Source organism: Myotis nattereri (assembly GCF_964212035.1).
Source record: "Myotis nattereri genome assembly, chromosome: X".
Lineage (NCBI taxonomy): Eukaryota > Metazoa > Chordata > Mammalia > Chiroptera > Vespertilionidae > Myotis > Myotis nattereri.
Window position 1 is genome coordinate 117,670,463 of NC_138078.1, and position 15,730 is coordinate 117,686,192.

The 15,730-nt window shown below is 41.1% G+C and overlaps 1 protein-coding gene across 1 annotated transcript; it reads left to right on the forward strand.

The window, feature by feature from the left end:
* The first annotated feature begins 2,730 nt into the window (after nt 1-2,730).
* LOC308512069 (large ribosomal subunit protein P1-like) lies at nt 2,731-3,147 on the forward strand. The gene has a single exon (XM_081081863.1). It carries the CDS (start codon nt 2,756-2,758, stop codon nt 3,098-3,100), a length of 345 nt encoding a protein of 114 aa, XP_080937989.1. The 5' UTR covers nt 2,731-2,755; the 3' UTR covers nt 3,101-3,147.
* The last annotated feature ends 12,583 nt before the right edge of the window (nt 3,148-15,730 follow it).

A 15,730-nucleotide genomic window follows, 5' to 3' on the forward strand; every position in this document is an offset into this window, starting at 1 on the left:
CCGAGCGAAGAGAATTAGGTGATAAAGAAGAAAAAAGAGAAAAATATTAGAGAGAAAAATAAAAAACAAAAAGGAGTGCTGAAATGAGATTGGGAAAAGGGAGAGAAAAAAAACAACACAAAAAGACCAAAAAAAAACAAAAAACAACAAAACAAAAAAAAACAACAACAACAAAAACAAAAAAAAAATTAAGAGAATGAAATAGAGGTGGGGAAGAGGCTATTTGTATGGGGAGAGTGAGGGATTGGAAATTAGATATATAAGTAGGGTGAAATTTAGACAGTGGGTAGAAAGAAGGAATAGGTAAAATCCAAAGCAGGAATAGGGTAAGAGAAACAGGACAACAAAAGGGGAAAAGTGAGGAAGAGAGTTTTGGCTTAAGGGTAAATGGGAGATAGAGAGAAATGATGCTAAAGGAACGATGAAAATAGAGTGTAGAACACTAATCCCAAAATAAAATAAAGAAAAATAAAAAAAATAATAAAAAATAAAATGACACTTGAAAAAATGGTAAAAGGATAGCAATAATACTGGTTAAAAAAATGTAGTAATTAAAAAGGTAAAATCAGGTGATGAAAAAAATAAAAAAAAATAAAATAAAATAGGTTCTTAATGAAATGGTGAAAAAAGAATTAAAAAAAAAAATATATAAAAATATTCGGAAGTGAAGGTGCTTCAGATCTTCCACTCTTCTTTTTGGCACGCCTCAGTCCTGCCAGGCATTCAGGGGAGTGTTGAACTTCCCTGCGATACACTGTCCCTCCGTGCAGTAAACCACAGACCTGATTTTAAGGCAGGTTGTATTTTTTTACCAGACTGCCTTTATTTGTGATCGCAAAAGAGACAGTTCGTGGCTCTGCCTCTGGGTGGCAGTGTGTCTGGATTTACCACCGAGGCTCTAAGTCCTCTCTATCAGTAGGGTTTTGTCCTCTATGGTATTTGGAACTGATTCGGGAAAGACCACTGCCCAGAGCTGGTTCCTTGCCACTGTCCGCTGTTTCCCAGGCTCCCCAAAAAGAACTTTCCCCTACAGGCTCTGCGAATGACCCCAACTGGGGAATCCCATGCGCTGGGTTTAATAATCAAATGCAGGGATCTAAGGGGAACTGTAACAAGAGCCTGATAGTTGTGCGAATTCGCAAGCCTCCACCTTCCAGGTCTGCGCACAGTCTCGGCGCGCAGTCTCCGCGCGCCCACTCGCCCCTGGCACCAAGCAGCCAGCAGATTGGCAAAGTCCAAGGCTGCTCCTTTACATCCAGTCCAGCTATGGGCTCATTTTTCGCGTTCCCTTCTGCCAGCAGCCCTGTGGGGCCCCTTCCCCACTCGCGGGTCACGCTGGTCCCAGCGGCTGCGGACTCTGTGGGGCGCAGATTCCACCCCGTGCGCAAGAGCTAGGTCCTCCCTCCAACCCGAACTGCAAACCGCACCTTTAGGGGATGTCCAACCTTTCCGTGAGAAGAAGCTGTGCTCGTCTGAGTTCACGCAGTCACGCTGCTTGAGATCCCTTGTTTCCAGGTTAGTAGCTGGTCTCTGGATGCCGGCAACAACCACCCAAGATGGCGCAGTCTCAGCTGCTTAGCTGGCGCACCAGGAGAGGCTTCAGCCGCAGTCTCCAACCGTCCTTTTTTTTCCCTGGGGGGTTCTCAGTCTTTCCTAGCTGCAGACAATCTCTCAGCTGAAAATCCTCTACCTATTCGGGCTGAATGTTACCCGTTTCAGCTGCTCACCTTTATCTGCTCCAGGACAAGGCACAGGACACGTCCGCTTACACCTCTGCCATCCTCTGAGCCTATAATATTATATTTTAACCTACAGAATAAATTGTGTCCATAATAACAATAAATAAATGATTAAATAAATTAATGTTGGAGAAGAGACAATAGGCTTGTAATTCATTAATGTAAAGAAAAGGGGGACATAACGAATCACCACTGGGCAGTCAACACAGAAATAAACCCTACAGATATAAACCATGGATGGATGCTAAAATTAGTGAGTAACAGTTTGAGGAGAAGTTATATTTACAAAGCCTCAATGCATCTCCCCCAAGACAATTATCAACTACAATGGAAAAGAGAAACACTTTACACTGAAAACTGAACAGACATCAACTTAATTAAGTGAGCAAGATTAACATCACCAGTGATTAGACACATGGACATCAAGAACCCCTTCCATAGATGCATTGAGAAAGACATACTGTCATTTGTGTGTTATTTTTACCAAAAAGAAATAACCTCTCTCTGATCACTAGAAACACCTAAATTGAGAGACATTCTACAAAATAACATATTGGTGCCCCTAAAAAGTTACAAAAGTCATGAAAGACATGGATGAATTAAAGAATTTCTCTGGAGGAGAAACAACAAACAATTGCAATCAGGGAACCTGGATAGAATCCTGGTACAAATAAGATGAATGAGAGTAAATATGGTGAAATTAAAATGTCTGTAGTTTGGTTAATGATATTTTATTAATGTCTCATTTTTATTCTTGGTAACTATACAATACTGTGTAAGAAGTTAGCATTAGAGGAAAGAAGATGAGGAATAAAAGGACACTTTGTACTCTTTTCAACTGTTCTATATGTATAAAATTAGATAAAATAAAGGTAATAGCCCCTTTTCCCCCGCTGCCGGTAAGGTGCTCGGTTCTTCCGAGGGAGCTAAGGCCGCGTTGGGGTGAGGCCCTCACTTCATCCGGCGACTAGCGCAGCGCCGCTCCCGGCAGCGCTCGCCCAGCACTCGCCCTCGCCATGGCCTTGGTCTCGGAGCTCGCCTGCATCTACTTGGCCCTGATCCTGCACAACGATGAGGTGACGGTGACGGAGGATAAAATCAACGCCCTCATTAAAGCAGCCGGTGTGAACGTTGAGCCTTTCTGGCCAGGCTTGTTTGCAAAGGCTCTAGCCAACGTCAACATTGGGAGTCTCATCTGCAATGTAGGGGCTGGTGAACCTGCCCCTGCAGCTAGTGCTGCACCAGCAGGAGGTCCTGCCCCCTCCACCGCTGCTGCCCCAGCTGAGGAGAAGAAAGTGGAAGCAAAGAAAGAAGAATCTGAGGAGTCTGATGATGACATGGGCTTTGGTCTTTTTGACTAAACTGGCTCTTTTGTAACACGGCCAATAAAAGCTGACCTCTGTTTAAAAAATAAATAAATAAAGGTAATAAAAATGAGCCACCACATTTTTATCAATCCCTAATTTTACTTTTTCTCCAATTGAAAAATCATTGTTTTATGGTTGTCTGTCAAAACTTTAGGCTGAAGGTTTGTAATACCTGTCTCCCTTTCCCTAATGAACCCAACCTACTTTAAATCTCTTCCTGTGACTCCATTTTAAAAGCAATGTTTATGCTCCATACACTTCACATTCTTCAAGAACTGGCATCTAATTGATTAAAAGCAATCAATTTACTCCATCTCTTGATCACAGTGTCAGTTCAAGAATATATATATTTAAACCAATATGGAAGAATAAGGCATAAGAAGGTATTTCTGGAGGCTTCTTGCTCCCATCAACATGATGTGGTCTGTGCTTTAAAGAAGTAATATGGCACTATTACAGGCACTTTTTATAACATGAAGGGAATTTGACTAAAAATGAGGCTGACACACAGAGTAGTACAGATCTGAGATAATTGCAAAGAAGCTGAAGAGGAGCCCTGATAACCTTGCAGTGACTAAAATTAGATATAGCTGCAGAACATAGAGTCATTCATTTGTAGGATCTGATAAATTTCCTTTTTTTATTAAGGGTAATTTGAGGTGGAATCTTTGACATGTTACATAAAGACTTCTAACTGATAGTTCACATTATACATTACTACCATGCCTTATGAACCTTGCATAGTTTTAGAATATTTTACACCAAGGTTCAACTACAAATTAATTTGAGTTGGCATATAAAATAGAACCTATTTTTTATCCCTAATCTTAGTATTTGTCAGACACAGTGAAAGATGATGTGGAGGATACAATGATGGATATGAGAGATTGCCTACTCTCCAGGAATGTCCAGTTAACCACAGAAGGCATTTACACAAATAAGTAGAAAATGATACAGTCATAGGAGCTACAAGTTAAATATTATAAACATTCAGAAGAATATGGAATTATGGTTCAGTAGATCAGAAAACACTAAATGAAAGAAGTGGCATTGAGCATGGTCTTAAGGATTGAGTGGAATTTGGACCTTGGATATGGAGGAAGGCTGTTAAATAGAGAAAGTATTAGCAGAAACTCATATACTTCAGCAAGAGTAGTTCTGCTATTTTTCTATTTTATATATACATTTTTGTAATATTTTAAATAAAACAGTGTTTCTATGCATTTAAAAAAATAAAATGTAGATCATACAATTCAATGTTTTATTTTCACATAAGGAAGTAAAGGCCAAGTAGGAGAGTGACTTACACAAGACCAGTGAGTTAATAGCAGAACTGTTGCTATTTAAATGAGAAAGGAAGAGTGAACAATGGCCAACCTTAATTTTGAATCCAACCAATGTCATGGGCCAGATGCTATGACTTGGAATATTTGCTAAAATTTTTTGAGTACCCCGTTTTTAACTCATATATAAAAAGGAGATAACTATTTCACAGGGTTGTTAAAATAATCAATGTATATAAGTTCCTTGGTGTTTTATCTGAAATATATTATGTCTTCATAATAAATGTGAACACATCTCCATAAAACTTCTCAACTGCCCATTAAATACTCTTATCTGTTTGAAGAAAAGTGGCCCCAACAGGATATTTCCTGCATAAACTCCTCTGATTTATGCAGCATTGTGTGTAAGAGTAGCCAAATATGCAACTCTGGATTCAGCCAAATATACAAACCTGGATTCAGTTGATTGGTCTATGGAAGAATGCACAAGGAGCTTGGGCACAAGGATGGCCAATCATTTCTGAGGTGGTTTGGCATTAAGACTCCCACAGTGAGTAGTAATAAACAAACCCAATCAAAACATCCCTTGGAAAGTATACATGCTAGATGTACAAAAAGAAGGTATATTACTCAGCTCAGGTTGCTATTCCAAGTGATAGTAAATAACATTTCCCCTTCTCTATGAAGACCAGTGATTGAAATCCTGAGATCTGTGTTGACAATGTGGCAGATGAGATTATTTTGTATGCCCTTATAACAAATGTCTATAAGAAAAGGTAATCTGTGATTTAATTTTTCTTGAAATCCAAATAAGTTTACGGCTTCACCTATGTGTTGTGATTAAATGGCACAAAGAAGAAGAGGAAAAGGGGAATGGGGAGGGGAAGGGATGGAGTAAGTGCACATCTGTAGAAGCAGCACTGAAGGAGACAGAAGAATGAGGTAATATAAAGTAAAATTACATATGAACACTGATGTCCTAAAACAATGCATATGCTATTATTGATATTCACAGCCACTCAGTGAGATAGAACTAATTTTGCAGATGAAGAAACTGAAACTTAGGTAGTAATTTTCTCCAAACCATACAGCTTAGAAGTGAAGAATCATTTTCTTTCCATCACCTAATGCAGCATAAGACAAAAAATTATTTCTCCAGACCTAACCGGTTTGGCTCAGAGGATAGAGCCTCAGCCTGCGGACTGAAGGGTCCCAGGTTCTATTCCGGTCAAGGGCATGTACCTTGGTGTCGGGCACATCCCCAGTAGGGGGTGTGCAGGATGCAGCTGATCGATGTTCCTCTCTCATCGATGTTTCTAACTCTCTATCCCTCTCCCCCATAACTGGTCTTTATCCTCCCTTGCTTTTAAAAATATCATCCTCTTACTCCAAAATTGATGTTTACCCTCATCACTTGCTTTCAAAGGCTATCATCCTACATTAAGCCGCAGATCATTTGTGGTGAATCAAAGCTTAACATATTACTCATTGCTAATTAAATAGCCTGATTCTGTCCACTGAAGCTAATGCATTAAAGTATTTAATGTTTGTTTGGTAAACTGCTTTACTAAATGCTCCTTTGACTTTTATTGGTAATAAACATTAAGCATTTATGGCCCGTGAAAGCAGCTTCCCATCCAGCTTATACTGTTACTATTTACAGTTTGTTAATGAAATACCATTAACTTCCTTCAAATCAAAAGCTGTTTTTGTTCTTCTCTTTAACTTTTATTGTATGGCACGAAAAATAACTCAATAAAATTTGGATGAACTATACTTTTGCTAGTTGTTTTTCTATGAAGAAAATAATTTGCTAAGACCAGCACATTTAGGCTTCAGTGACAAGACTCCACATTAGACATAGGCCTATTTATCTTTCTTTTCCTCATCCCTTCTTCCGGTTGTATGATGGTCTCATTTGGGTACCTTCAGGTTCAGCACTAATAACAAAGCCAAACAATTATGACTTCCTCACTCTTGAAGTGATTTGACTCCTTTCAAACTGATTTTTTTTTCTATCTAACCTTTCTGAATCCATATATTGGAGGAGGGGGTCTGGGAATATGGACACTTATGGGGTGAATCCCAAATACTTAAAGTCTGATTAATTTGTTTAGGTTCAGCTCCTCCAGAATGAGAGAAGAGTTTGGGACTTATAAACAGGGTCCTGAGTCTTGGAATACTAAATCCAAGTATCTGAGACTGTCCCGTTAAACTTTCTTAGTTAGGTCTGGAGGAAAAATACTTATTTCATTGATGAATCCATTTAACAGTTTTCTTTTTTTAAAAAAAAAAATATGATTCAGAAAAGAAACATTTAACTCCAAATTTTCCGGTTTTTTTTCTCATTTAACCAGTTAACTGCCACAAATTCAAAATGGAAACCATCTCCATATGCCACGATATTTTGAATTTAATTTAAAAAATCTATTTGCAATTAATATTATAAAAATAAATATATTACAATTTGAGTGTTCTTGAATATTTTTAGCTGAAAATTCTCACAAAAAAAATGATTTCAAAGTTGGTCAGGGCTGCCACTCAGGGAAAACTTATATATATATATATACACACACACACACACACACACACACACACACACACACACACACACTTGTGGCATGTGGGGAAGGTCCACTGCTTGCGTCTATAGACACTTATGGTATATAATAGTTTAAAAATGTTTTCATTGATATTAGAGAGGATGAGAGATGAGAGAAGGAGAGAGAGAGAGATATTGGTTGCCTACCATACACAACCTGACCTGGGATGAAACCTGCAACCCGGGCATGCGCCCTGACTAGGAATCAAATCGACAACCTTTCAGTGCATGGGATAATGCTCAACCAACCAAGCCACACGGTCCAGGGAAATTTTTTCTCATTTTGATCTTTCTGCTTCTTGGTTAAAAAATGTGGATCCTTACTGTTTTTTTTGCTTCTTTCTGTCTCTTGGCGGTTCTTTGAGGGCTTTGATGATCAGGGCAGAGGCAGAAGGCACTACTTTGATCTGGGCCTGTCTGTTCTGAATGGTCAGTTTCACTGTAATCCTCAGACCCTTCCAATCACCGGTTGCTTTGGCGATGTCATCACCAACGACAGATGTGTCACCGATCTTTAGCTAGAGAACTCTCTGAAACCATTAAAGAGATCTTGGGGACTGCCCAATCTGTGGGGTGCAATGTTGATGGTCGCCACCCTCATGACATCATAGACAATATCAACAGTGGTGCAGTGGAATGTCTGGCTAGTTAAGAACTACAAAAGAAAATGTTTCAATTAAAGATCATTTGACAAGCAATGGAAAAAAAAATGTGGATCCTGATGAGATTAAAAATGGAGGCAGAGTAAGTGGAGGCTTCACAGACATGTTCCCAGGAACAAACTGTAATTACAACTAAAATACAGAAAAATTTCCTGAATAATCAACAGAAGACTCAAAGGAGAGAACCCTGATAAACAAGGACAGAAAATGGAGACCTCATAAAGACTGGTAGGAGGGGTGGAGGCTGAAAGGGCTGGCCCGGCACCCACAGACAGCAACTGAAGTTGATATATCTTGACGGTGAGATATCTCAGCTGTTGGGGGTTGCTACTCAGAACTCTGGGATCTAATCCCCAAAATGAGCCCCTCCACAGCAGAGAGCACCACAACTGAGGAGGGTACCCACATAACATCTGGCTGTGAAAAGCAGCAGGGTTACTGTCTGCCAGGGAGTGATGGCTGAAAATTCAGGCACCCGCTTACAGGGCCAACGCACAAAATTCCCTGTAGAGCCACCCACCTTGTGCTTTGACAGAGGGAGGGAAGAATTGACTGGAGCTGTGTGTGTAGAAGCCAGGACTGGGGACTTGGGGATTAGAGCTCAGAAGGTAGACATCCCCAGTTTCCTGTGCTGAGTCATTCCCTCACCCAGCGGAGGACATCTTTCCCATACAGACATTTGCCTTGCCTGGGGGGAAGACTATTGGGAAACACCATGCCCTGAGGCCATTTAAGAGACTAAAAAACAACAATTAGCCTCCAAGCAGAAGCAACTGCACCACCTTGTTGAAAAAACTCTCGCCACCCCAGGGGACCATTGACTGGGGACAATTCAAGTCCGAATCCTATCAGTCTGTAGGCAGAGGTGGTCTCTGGAGGCTTTGAGTCTTTGCCTGATCTACTTAGAAACAGTGATTGACACTGTCCTGCACTAGAGATTGAGAAGCATAGAGGATTTACCTAATACAGTCACAAACGCAAAGAGACAGCCAAAATGAGGAGACAAAGAAACAACTCCCAAATGAAAGAGCAAGAGAATTCTCCAGAAGAATAGATGAATGTAGCAGAGATAAGAAATTCATAGGAAACTGAGTTCAGAGTAATGACAGTAAAAAATGCTCAAAAGCATGAAAAATATATATTAACTATGAAAGAAACAGTTGGAAATAAAGTGATATAACACAAATAAAAAATACATTGGAAGGAAAACAGATAAGATTAGGTGAAGATGAGGATCGAATCAGTGAATTAAAAGAAGACAGAATTGAAAATATCACTCAATCAGAGAACCAAAAAGAAAGAACAATTAAAAAACAGGAGGATAGCTTTCGGGAGTTGTGGGACAATGGGAAACATAACGATATTAGAATAGCAGGTGTGCCAGAAGAGGCAGAAAGGGATAGAGAATGTGTTTGAAGAAATACTGGAAGAGAACTTACCTCACCTAGTAAAGGCAAAAGTCACACAAGTTTAAGAGGCACAGAGAACCCCAAGCAAGAAGAACTCAAGCAGGACCATGCCCAGACACATCATAATTAAAATGCCAAAAATTAAAGACAAAGAGAGACTCTTAAAGGCAGCAAGAGAGAAGAAAACTATTACCTACAAAGGAGCTCCCATAAGGCTGACACCTGATTTTTCATCAGAAACTCTATAGGCCAGAAGGGAATGACATGAACTACTCAAAGTAATAGATAGCAAGGATCTAAAACAAAGATTACTATATCCAGCAAGGCTATCATTAAAAATAGATGGTCAAATAAAGAGCTTCCTAGACAAAACAAAACAAAACAAAAAGCAGCTAAAGGAGTACATCACCACCAAGCCAGCATTAAAAGAAATGCTAAAGGGACTGCTCTCATGAGAAGAAAAACAGAAAGAGAAACCTAGGCATACAGAATTAAAATGACAATAAGTAAGTACCTATCAATAAAAACCCTAAATGTAAATGGATTAAATGTTCTAGTCAAAAGGCATAGAGTAGCTGAGTGGATACAAAACCATGACCCAACTATATGCTGTCTATAAGAGACCCACCTCAGAACAAAAGACAGACACAGGATGAGAGTGAAGGAATGGAAAAAAATTTCCATGCAAATGGAAAACAAAAAAAGCTGGAGTAGCAATATTAATATCCAACAAAAGTAGACTTTAAAATGAAGGCCATCACAAGAGACAACAAAGGCCATTACATAATACTAAAGGGATCGATCCAACAAGAGGAAATAACCCTGGTAAACATATATGCACCCAATATAGGAGCACCTAAATATATGATAAAACTTCTAGAGGACTTTAACAGAGAGATCAACAACAATACAGTCATAGTAGAGGACTTTAAAACCCCACTGACTTCACTGAATAGATCTTCCAGATAAAAAACTTTAGAAGGAAACAGTGACTCTAAAGGACATACTGGATCAAATAGATTTGACATTTAAAGAACATTTCACCCCAAAGCAGCAGAATATATACTCTTCTCAAATACACATGGATCATTCACAAAGACAGATCACATGTTAGAACACAAAACAAGTCTACAAGTTCAAGAAGACTGAAATCATATCAAGCATCTTCTCAGATCACAGTGGAATGAAATTAGAAATTAACTACAGCAAAAACACCCCAAAACATTCAAATACATGGAGGCTACGTAGCATGTTATTAAGCAATGAGTGGGTTACCAATGAGATCAAGAAAGAAAGAAAATTTTCCTGGAAAGAAATGAAAATGGACACACAAGAACACCAAAGCTCTGGAACATGGCAAAAGCAGTACTGAGAGGGAAGTTCCTAACACTACTGGCATACCTCAAAAAACAAGAAAAATCAGCAATAAACTATTTAACCCTACAAATTAAATAATTAGAAAGAGAACAAAAAGAAAAACCCAGAGAGAGTGAACGGAAAGAAATAATAAAGATTAGAGCAGAAATAAATAACATAGAGACTAAAACAAAACAAAACAAACAAACAAACAAAAAACAATACAAAAAGTCAATGAAACCAAGAGCTGGTTCTGTGAAAAAATAAACAAAATTGATAAACCATTAGCCAGACTCATCAAGAAACAAAGAGAGAAGACCCACATAAATAAAATGAGAAGTGGAGGAGTAACCACTGACACCACAGAAATACAAAGGATTGTAAGAAAATACTATGAGAAACTATATGCCAACAAGCTGGACGAAATGGAAAAATTCCTAGAAAAATACAATCTCCCAAAACTGAATCAGGAGGAATCAGAAAACCTGAATAAACCAATGACAAGTGATGAAATAGAAACAGTAATAAGAAAAAAAAAAACAGCAAATAAAAACCCCGGATCAGATGGCTTCACAGAGGAATTTTACCAAACATTCAAAGAACTAACACCTATACTCCTCAAACTATTTCAGAAAATCCAAGAGGACCACTTCCAAATTCTTTTTATGAGGCCAGCATTATCTTAATTATAAAACCATATAAAAACACTAATAGAAAAAGAATTACAGGCCAATATCCCTGATGAACACAAATGCTAAAATCCTCGACAAAATACTGGCAAATCACATCTAACAATCCTATATAATAAAACCCTAATATGCAAATCGACCAAATGGTGGAATGACCAGTCACGTTGATATGCACTGACCACCTGGGTGTAGATGCTCAATGCAGGAGCTGACCCCTGGTGGTCAGTATGCTCCCACAGGGGAAGCACAGCTCAGCCAGAAGCTGGGGTCATGGCTAGCAAGCACAGTGGTGGTGGCGGGAGCCTTTCCCACTTCCATGGCAGTGCTAAGGAATAGAAAGCCTAGCAGTAAGGAGCAGCGAGCAGGTGGGTGGAAAGGAGCAAGGGGTCCTGGACTGTGAGAGTGCTGGGGTCCAACCCCAGCAGGTCCAGGGGTCCCCAAAGGTGTGGACGGAGTCGGCGAAGAAGGAATGACACGGAGACAGCGTTCAGTTGATCAGCAGCCTAGCCAGGATCTCTAGCGAAGTTCTGGTCAGGATCTCCAGCGAAGTTCTGGTTAGGATCTCCAGCCAGGTTCTGTGTCCATGTTCTCTTGCTAGGTTCTCCAGCCAGGTTCCCCAGGTTCCCCAGCCAGGTTCGGTCACCAGATTCTGTATCCAGGTTCTTCAGCCAGGTTCTGGCTAGGTTCTCCAACCAAGTTCTGTATCTAGGTCCTGTCCAGGATCTTTTGCCAGGTTCAGTCACCAGGTTCTAGTCGGTTCTCTTGCCATGTTCTATCCAGGTTCTGTGGCCAGGTTCTGTCTCTAGGTTCTTCAGCCAGGTTCTCTCGCTAGGTTCTGTCTCTAGGTTCTGTGGCCAGTTTCTGTCCAGGATCTTTTGCCATGTTCTCTCCAGTGAAGTTCTTCTGTCTCTAGGTTCTGTGTAGGTTCTGTGTCTAGGTTCTGTGTCCTGTTGTCTTGTTCCATCTGTATTTATACCAGTTGATTCCAATCCTATCACTCTCTATTCCAAAGGTTAGGGCATTTCTTATCTCCATTCCAGGGAGTAAAGATTATGTAGCTTAAGCATGATTGTTTGTAGTTAAAGTGATTAATTACCCGCCTGGCACTTAGTTAAGGGGTTTTATTCCCTCCCTAACTTCAGGGGAAAATCCCTACCTGGGGAAACAACCTTTTTCAGAGAGGTGACCTTGGTTAATACACATAGTGCCAAGAAGGTGAGAAAACATATTAAGAACAGTATGCCATATATGCCAGGTCCCTTGAAACAGCAAGGATGGACCAGCTCCCGGCATGAGAGGGTGCAGGCTAGGCTGAGAGGCTCCCCCGCCCCCAGTGCAGGAATTTCGTGCACCAGGCCTAGTATATCAAAAAATTCATACACCATGACCAAGTGGGATTTATTACAGGGATGCAAGGCTGGTACAATATTCACAAGTGAGTAAACATGATACATCACATAAACAAACTGAAAGACAAAAATCACATGACATCAACAGACACAGAAAAAGCACTCGACAAAATCCAACACCCATTTTTGTTAAAAACTCTGAGCAAAGTGGAAATCGAAGGAGCATATCTCAATGTGATAAAGGCCATATATGACAAACCTACAGCAAATATCATACTCAATGGACAAAAACTAAAAGCATTTCACCTAAGAAAAGGAACAAGACAGGGAAGTCAGCTTTTACCACTTTTATTCAACATAGTACTGGAACTCCAAGCCACAGCAATCGGACAAGAAGAAGAAATAAACCAGTTAACAAGAAGAAATAACCAGTTAACAGAAACCATCCTCACATGCCACGATATTTTGAATTTAATTAAAAGAAATCATCTGACTCTGGAGTTGAATAAAGGATGTCATCTTTCTCTTCTTGTGAGGTGATTGGTTCAATTATTTCTTCATCTGATGCCATTTATGGGGATTGAACTTTATTTGCACAATATATTACAATGATTAAATTCAATAATAAAATAATAATTTTCAATTCTACATAAGTATCAACAAAAGCAAGCGTGAAATAAAAATTAACCATCAACTCAAAAACACTAAATTTTGTTGATGTTCCTAAGACGAAATCTGTAAAAAAATAATGAAGAATGCGCACCATGTTTACCATTTTAGGTGTGAAAGTCATGATAACATAAATCTTAAGTGTCAGTGTTTATCTCTCACGCATCTGAGTGGCAGCCCTATATATTGATATTGGAATTTCTTCCATATGCACTGGAATATTTATGAATTTAAGTTACTATAATTTTCTTTACATACCCAGAGATGTCACTAACAAGTGTGATTTTAAAATTGTGCAAACAGAGTTGATATGCGAGGTTTGCGGCTATAGACATGTGTGGTGTGTGGGGAAGGTCCACCGCTTGCGTCTATAGATGCTTATGGTGTACAAAGGGTAAAATGCATCCAAATTGGAAAAGAGAAAGTAAAACTCTCATTATTCACAAATGACATGATATTATACATAGAAAATACTAAAGACTCCACCAAAAAAGCTACTATATTTAATAAATGAATTTGGCAATGGAGCAGGATACAAAATCAACACCAGAAATCGATGTTTATTTTTATACACCAACTAGAGACCCCGTGCAATGGTGGGGTCCCTCAGCCTGGCTTGCATGCTCTCGCAATCCGGGACCCCTTGGGGGAAATTCCCCAAGAGATACAGTAGTGCATGAAGTGGCATGCGACCAGGGAGGAGCCCAAGCCCGGGCAGGGCGCCACACTTCTCTCGTTCATCCTGGCCCCACTGCACCTACTGCTCAGTAGTGTGAGCCTCTCCTGCCTCTCATGGAGGCAGGAGAGGCTCACACAGCAGCTGCGCTGGCCAGTTGTGAGTTTGGAGTCTGGCTCATGTTGGTCAGCTGAGAGGCACTCCCACTGTGGGAATGCACCGACCACCAGGGGACAGCTCCTGCATTGAATGTCTGCCCCCTGGTGGTCAGTGCGAGTCATAGCAACCCATCAAATGGTTGACCAGTCACTTAGGGTTTTATATATATACTAGAGGCCTGGTGTACAAAAATTTGTGCACTTGGGGGGGGGGGGTCCCTCAGCCCGGTCTGTGCCCTCTCTCAGTCTGGGACCACTCGGGGGATGACCACCTGCTGGCTTAGGCCTGCTCCCCGGGGGATTGGGCCTAAGATGGCAATCAGTCATCCCTCTGGCAGCCTGGCAGCCCTCGGGGGATGTCCACTTGCCAGTAGGGAGCAGACCTAAGCTGCAGTAGCACTGCTGAGGAGGCAGGAGAGGCTCCCACCACCACCACTGTACTGGCAGCCATCAGCTTGGCTTGTGGCTGAGCAGAGCTCCCCCATGTGGGAGCACACTGACCACCAGAGGGCAGCTCCTGCATTGAGCGTCTGCCCCCTGGTGGTCAGTGTGTGTCATAGTGACCAGTCATTCCCAGTCTTTCTGTTGTTAGGGTCAGTTTGCATATTACCCTTTTACTATATAGGATAGAGGCCTGGTGCACGGGTGGGGGATGGCTGGTTGCCCTGAATGGTGTCCCGGATCAGGGTGGGGGTCCTGCTTGGGTGCCTGGCCAGCGTGGGTGAGGGGCTGATGGCTGTTTTTAGGCTGCCCGCACCCCCTTTAGGGTGGGGGTCCCCACTGGGGTGCCTGGCCAGCCTGGGTGAGGGACTGATGGCTGTTTTCAGGCTGCCCGCACCCCTTTCAGCACGGGGGTCCCCACTGGGGTGCCTGGCCAGCCTAGATGAGGGGCCAATGGCTGTTTTCAGGCTGCCACACCCCCTTCAGGGTGGGGTCCCCACTGGGTGCCTGGCCAGCCTGGATGAGGGGCTGATGGCTGTTTTCAGGCTGCCTGCACCCCCTTCAGGGTGGGGGTCCCCACCGGGGTTCCTGGACAGATGGATGAGGGGCTGAGGGCTGTTTTCAGGTGGGCCAAGCCTGCAACTGAAGCTCCCAGTCTCTCCTTTTTTTCTTTTTTCTTTTTTTTATTCTGGGATTTATTTACCTCTGTAATTGAAACTTTGTTGCAACTCCAGCTCCAAGGCGGGCTGGCTTAAAGCAGGTATCTGGGGTTTGTTTAGCTTCTATAATTGCAACATTGCTGCTTAGACTGGAGCTCAGAGCCCAGCTGCAGCAGGTGGGGAACCTTGTCTTCCTCCATCACTGGAGCAAGCAAGCCTCATGTTTGCTTCAGCTGCAGGGCTGTCGGCCACCATCTTTATTGGCAGTTAATTTGCATATCACCCTGATTAGCCAATGGGAAGTGTAGCAGAGGTATGGTTAATTACCATGTTTGTCTATTATTAGATAGGACAATGAATTCTCAGAAAGAGAAACTAAACAAACAATCCTTTTTACCATTGCAACAAAATAATTAAGATACTTAGGAAGAAACTTAATCAAGGAGGCAAAAGACCTGTACTGGGAAAATTATAAGACATTGAAAAGAGATAAAGAAGATATAAACAAGTGGAAGAATATACCATGTTCATGGATTAGTAGAATCAACATCATTAAAATGTCCATACTACCCAAGACAATCTACAAATTCAATGCAATCCTTATTAAAATACCAATGGCATATTTCACAGAGCTAGAACAAATACTCTAAAAATTTATATGGAGTCAAAAA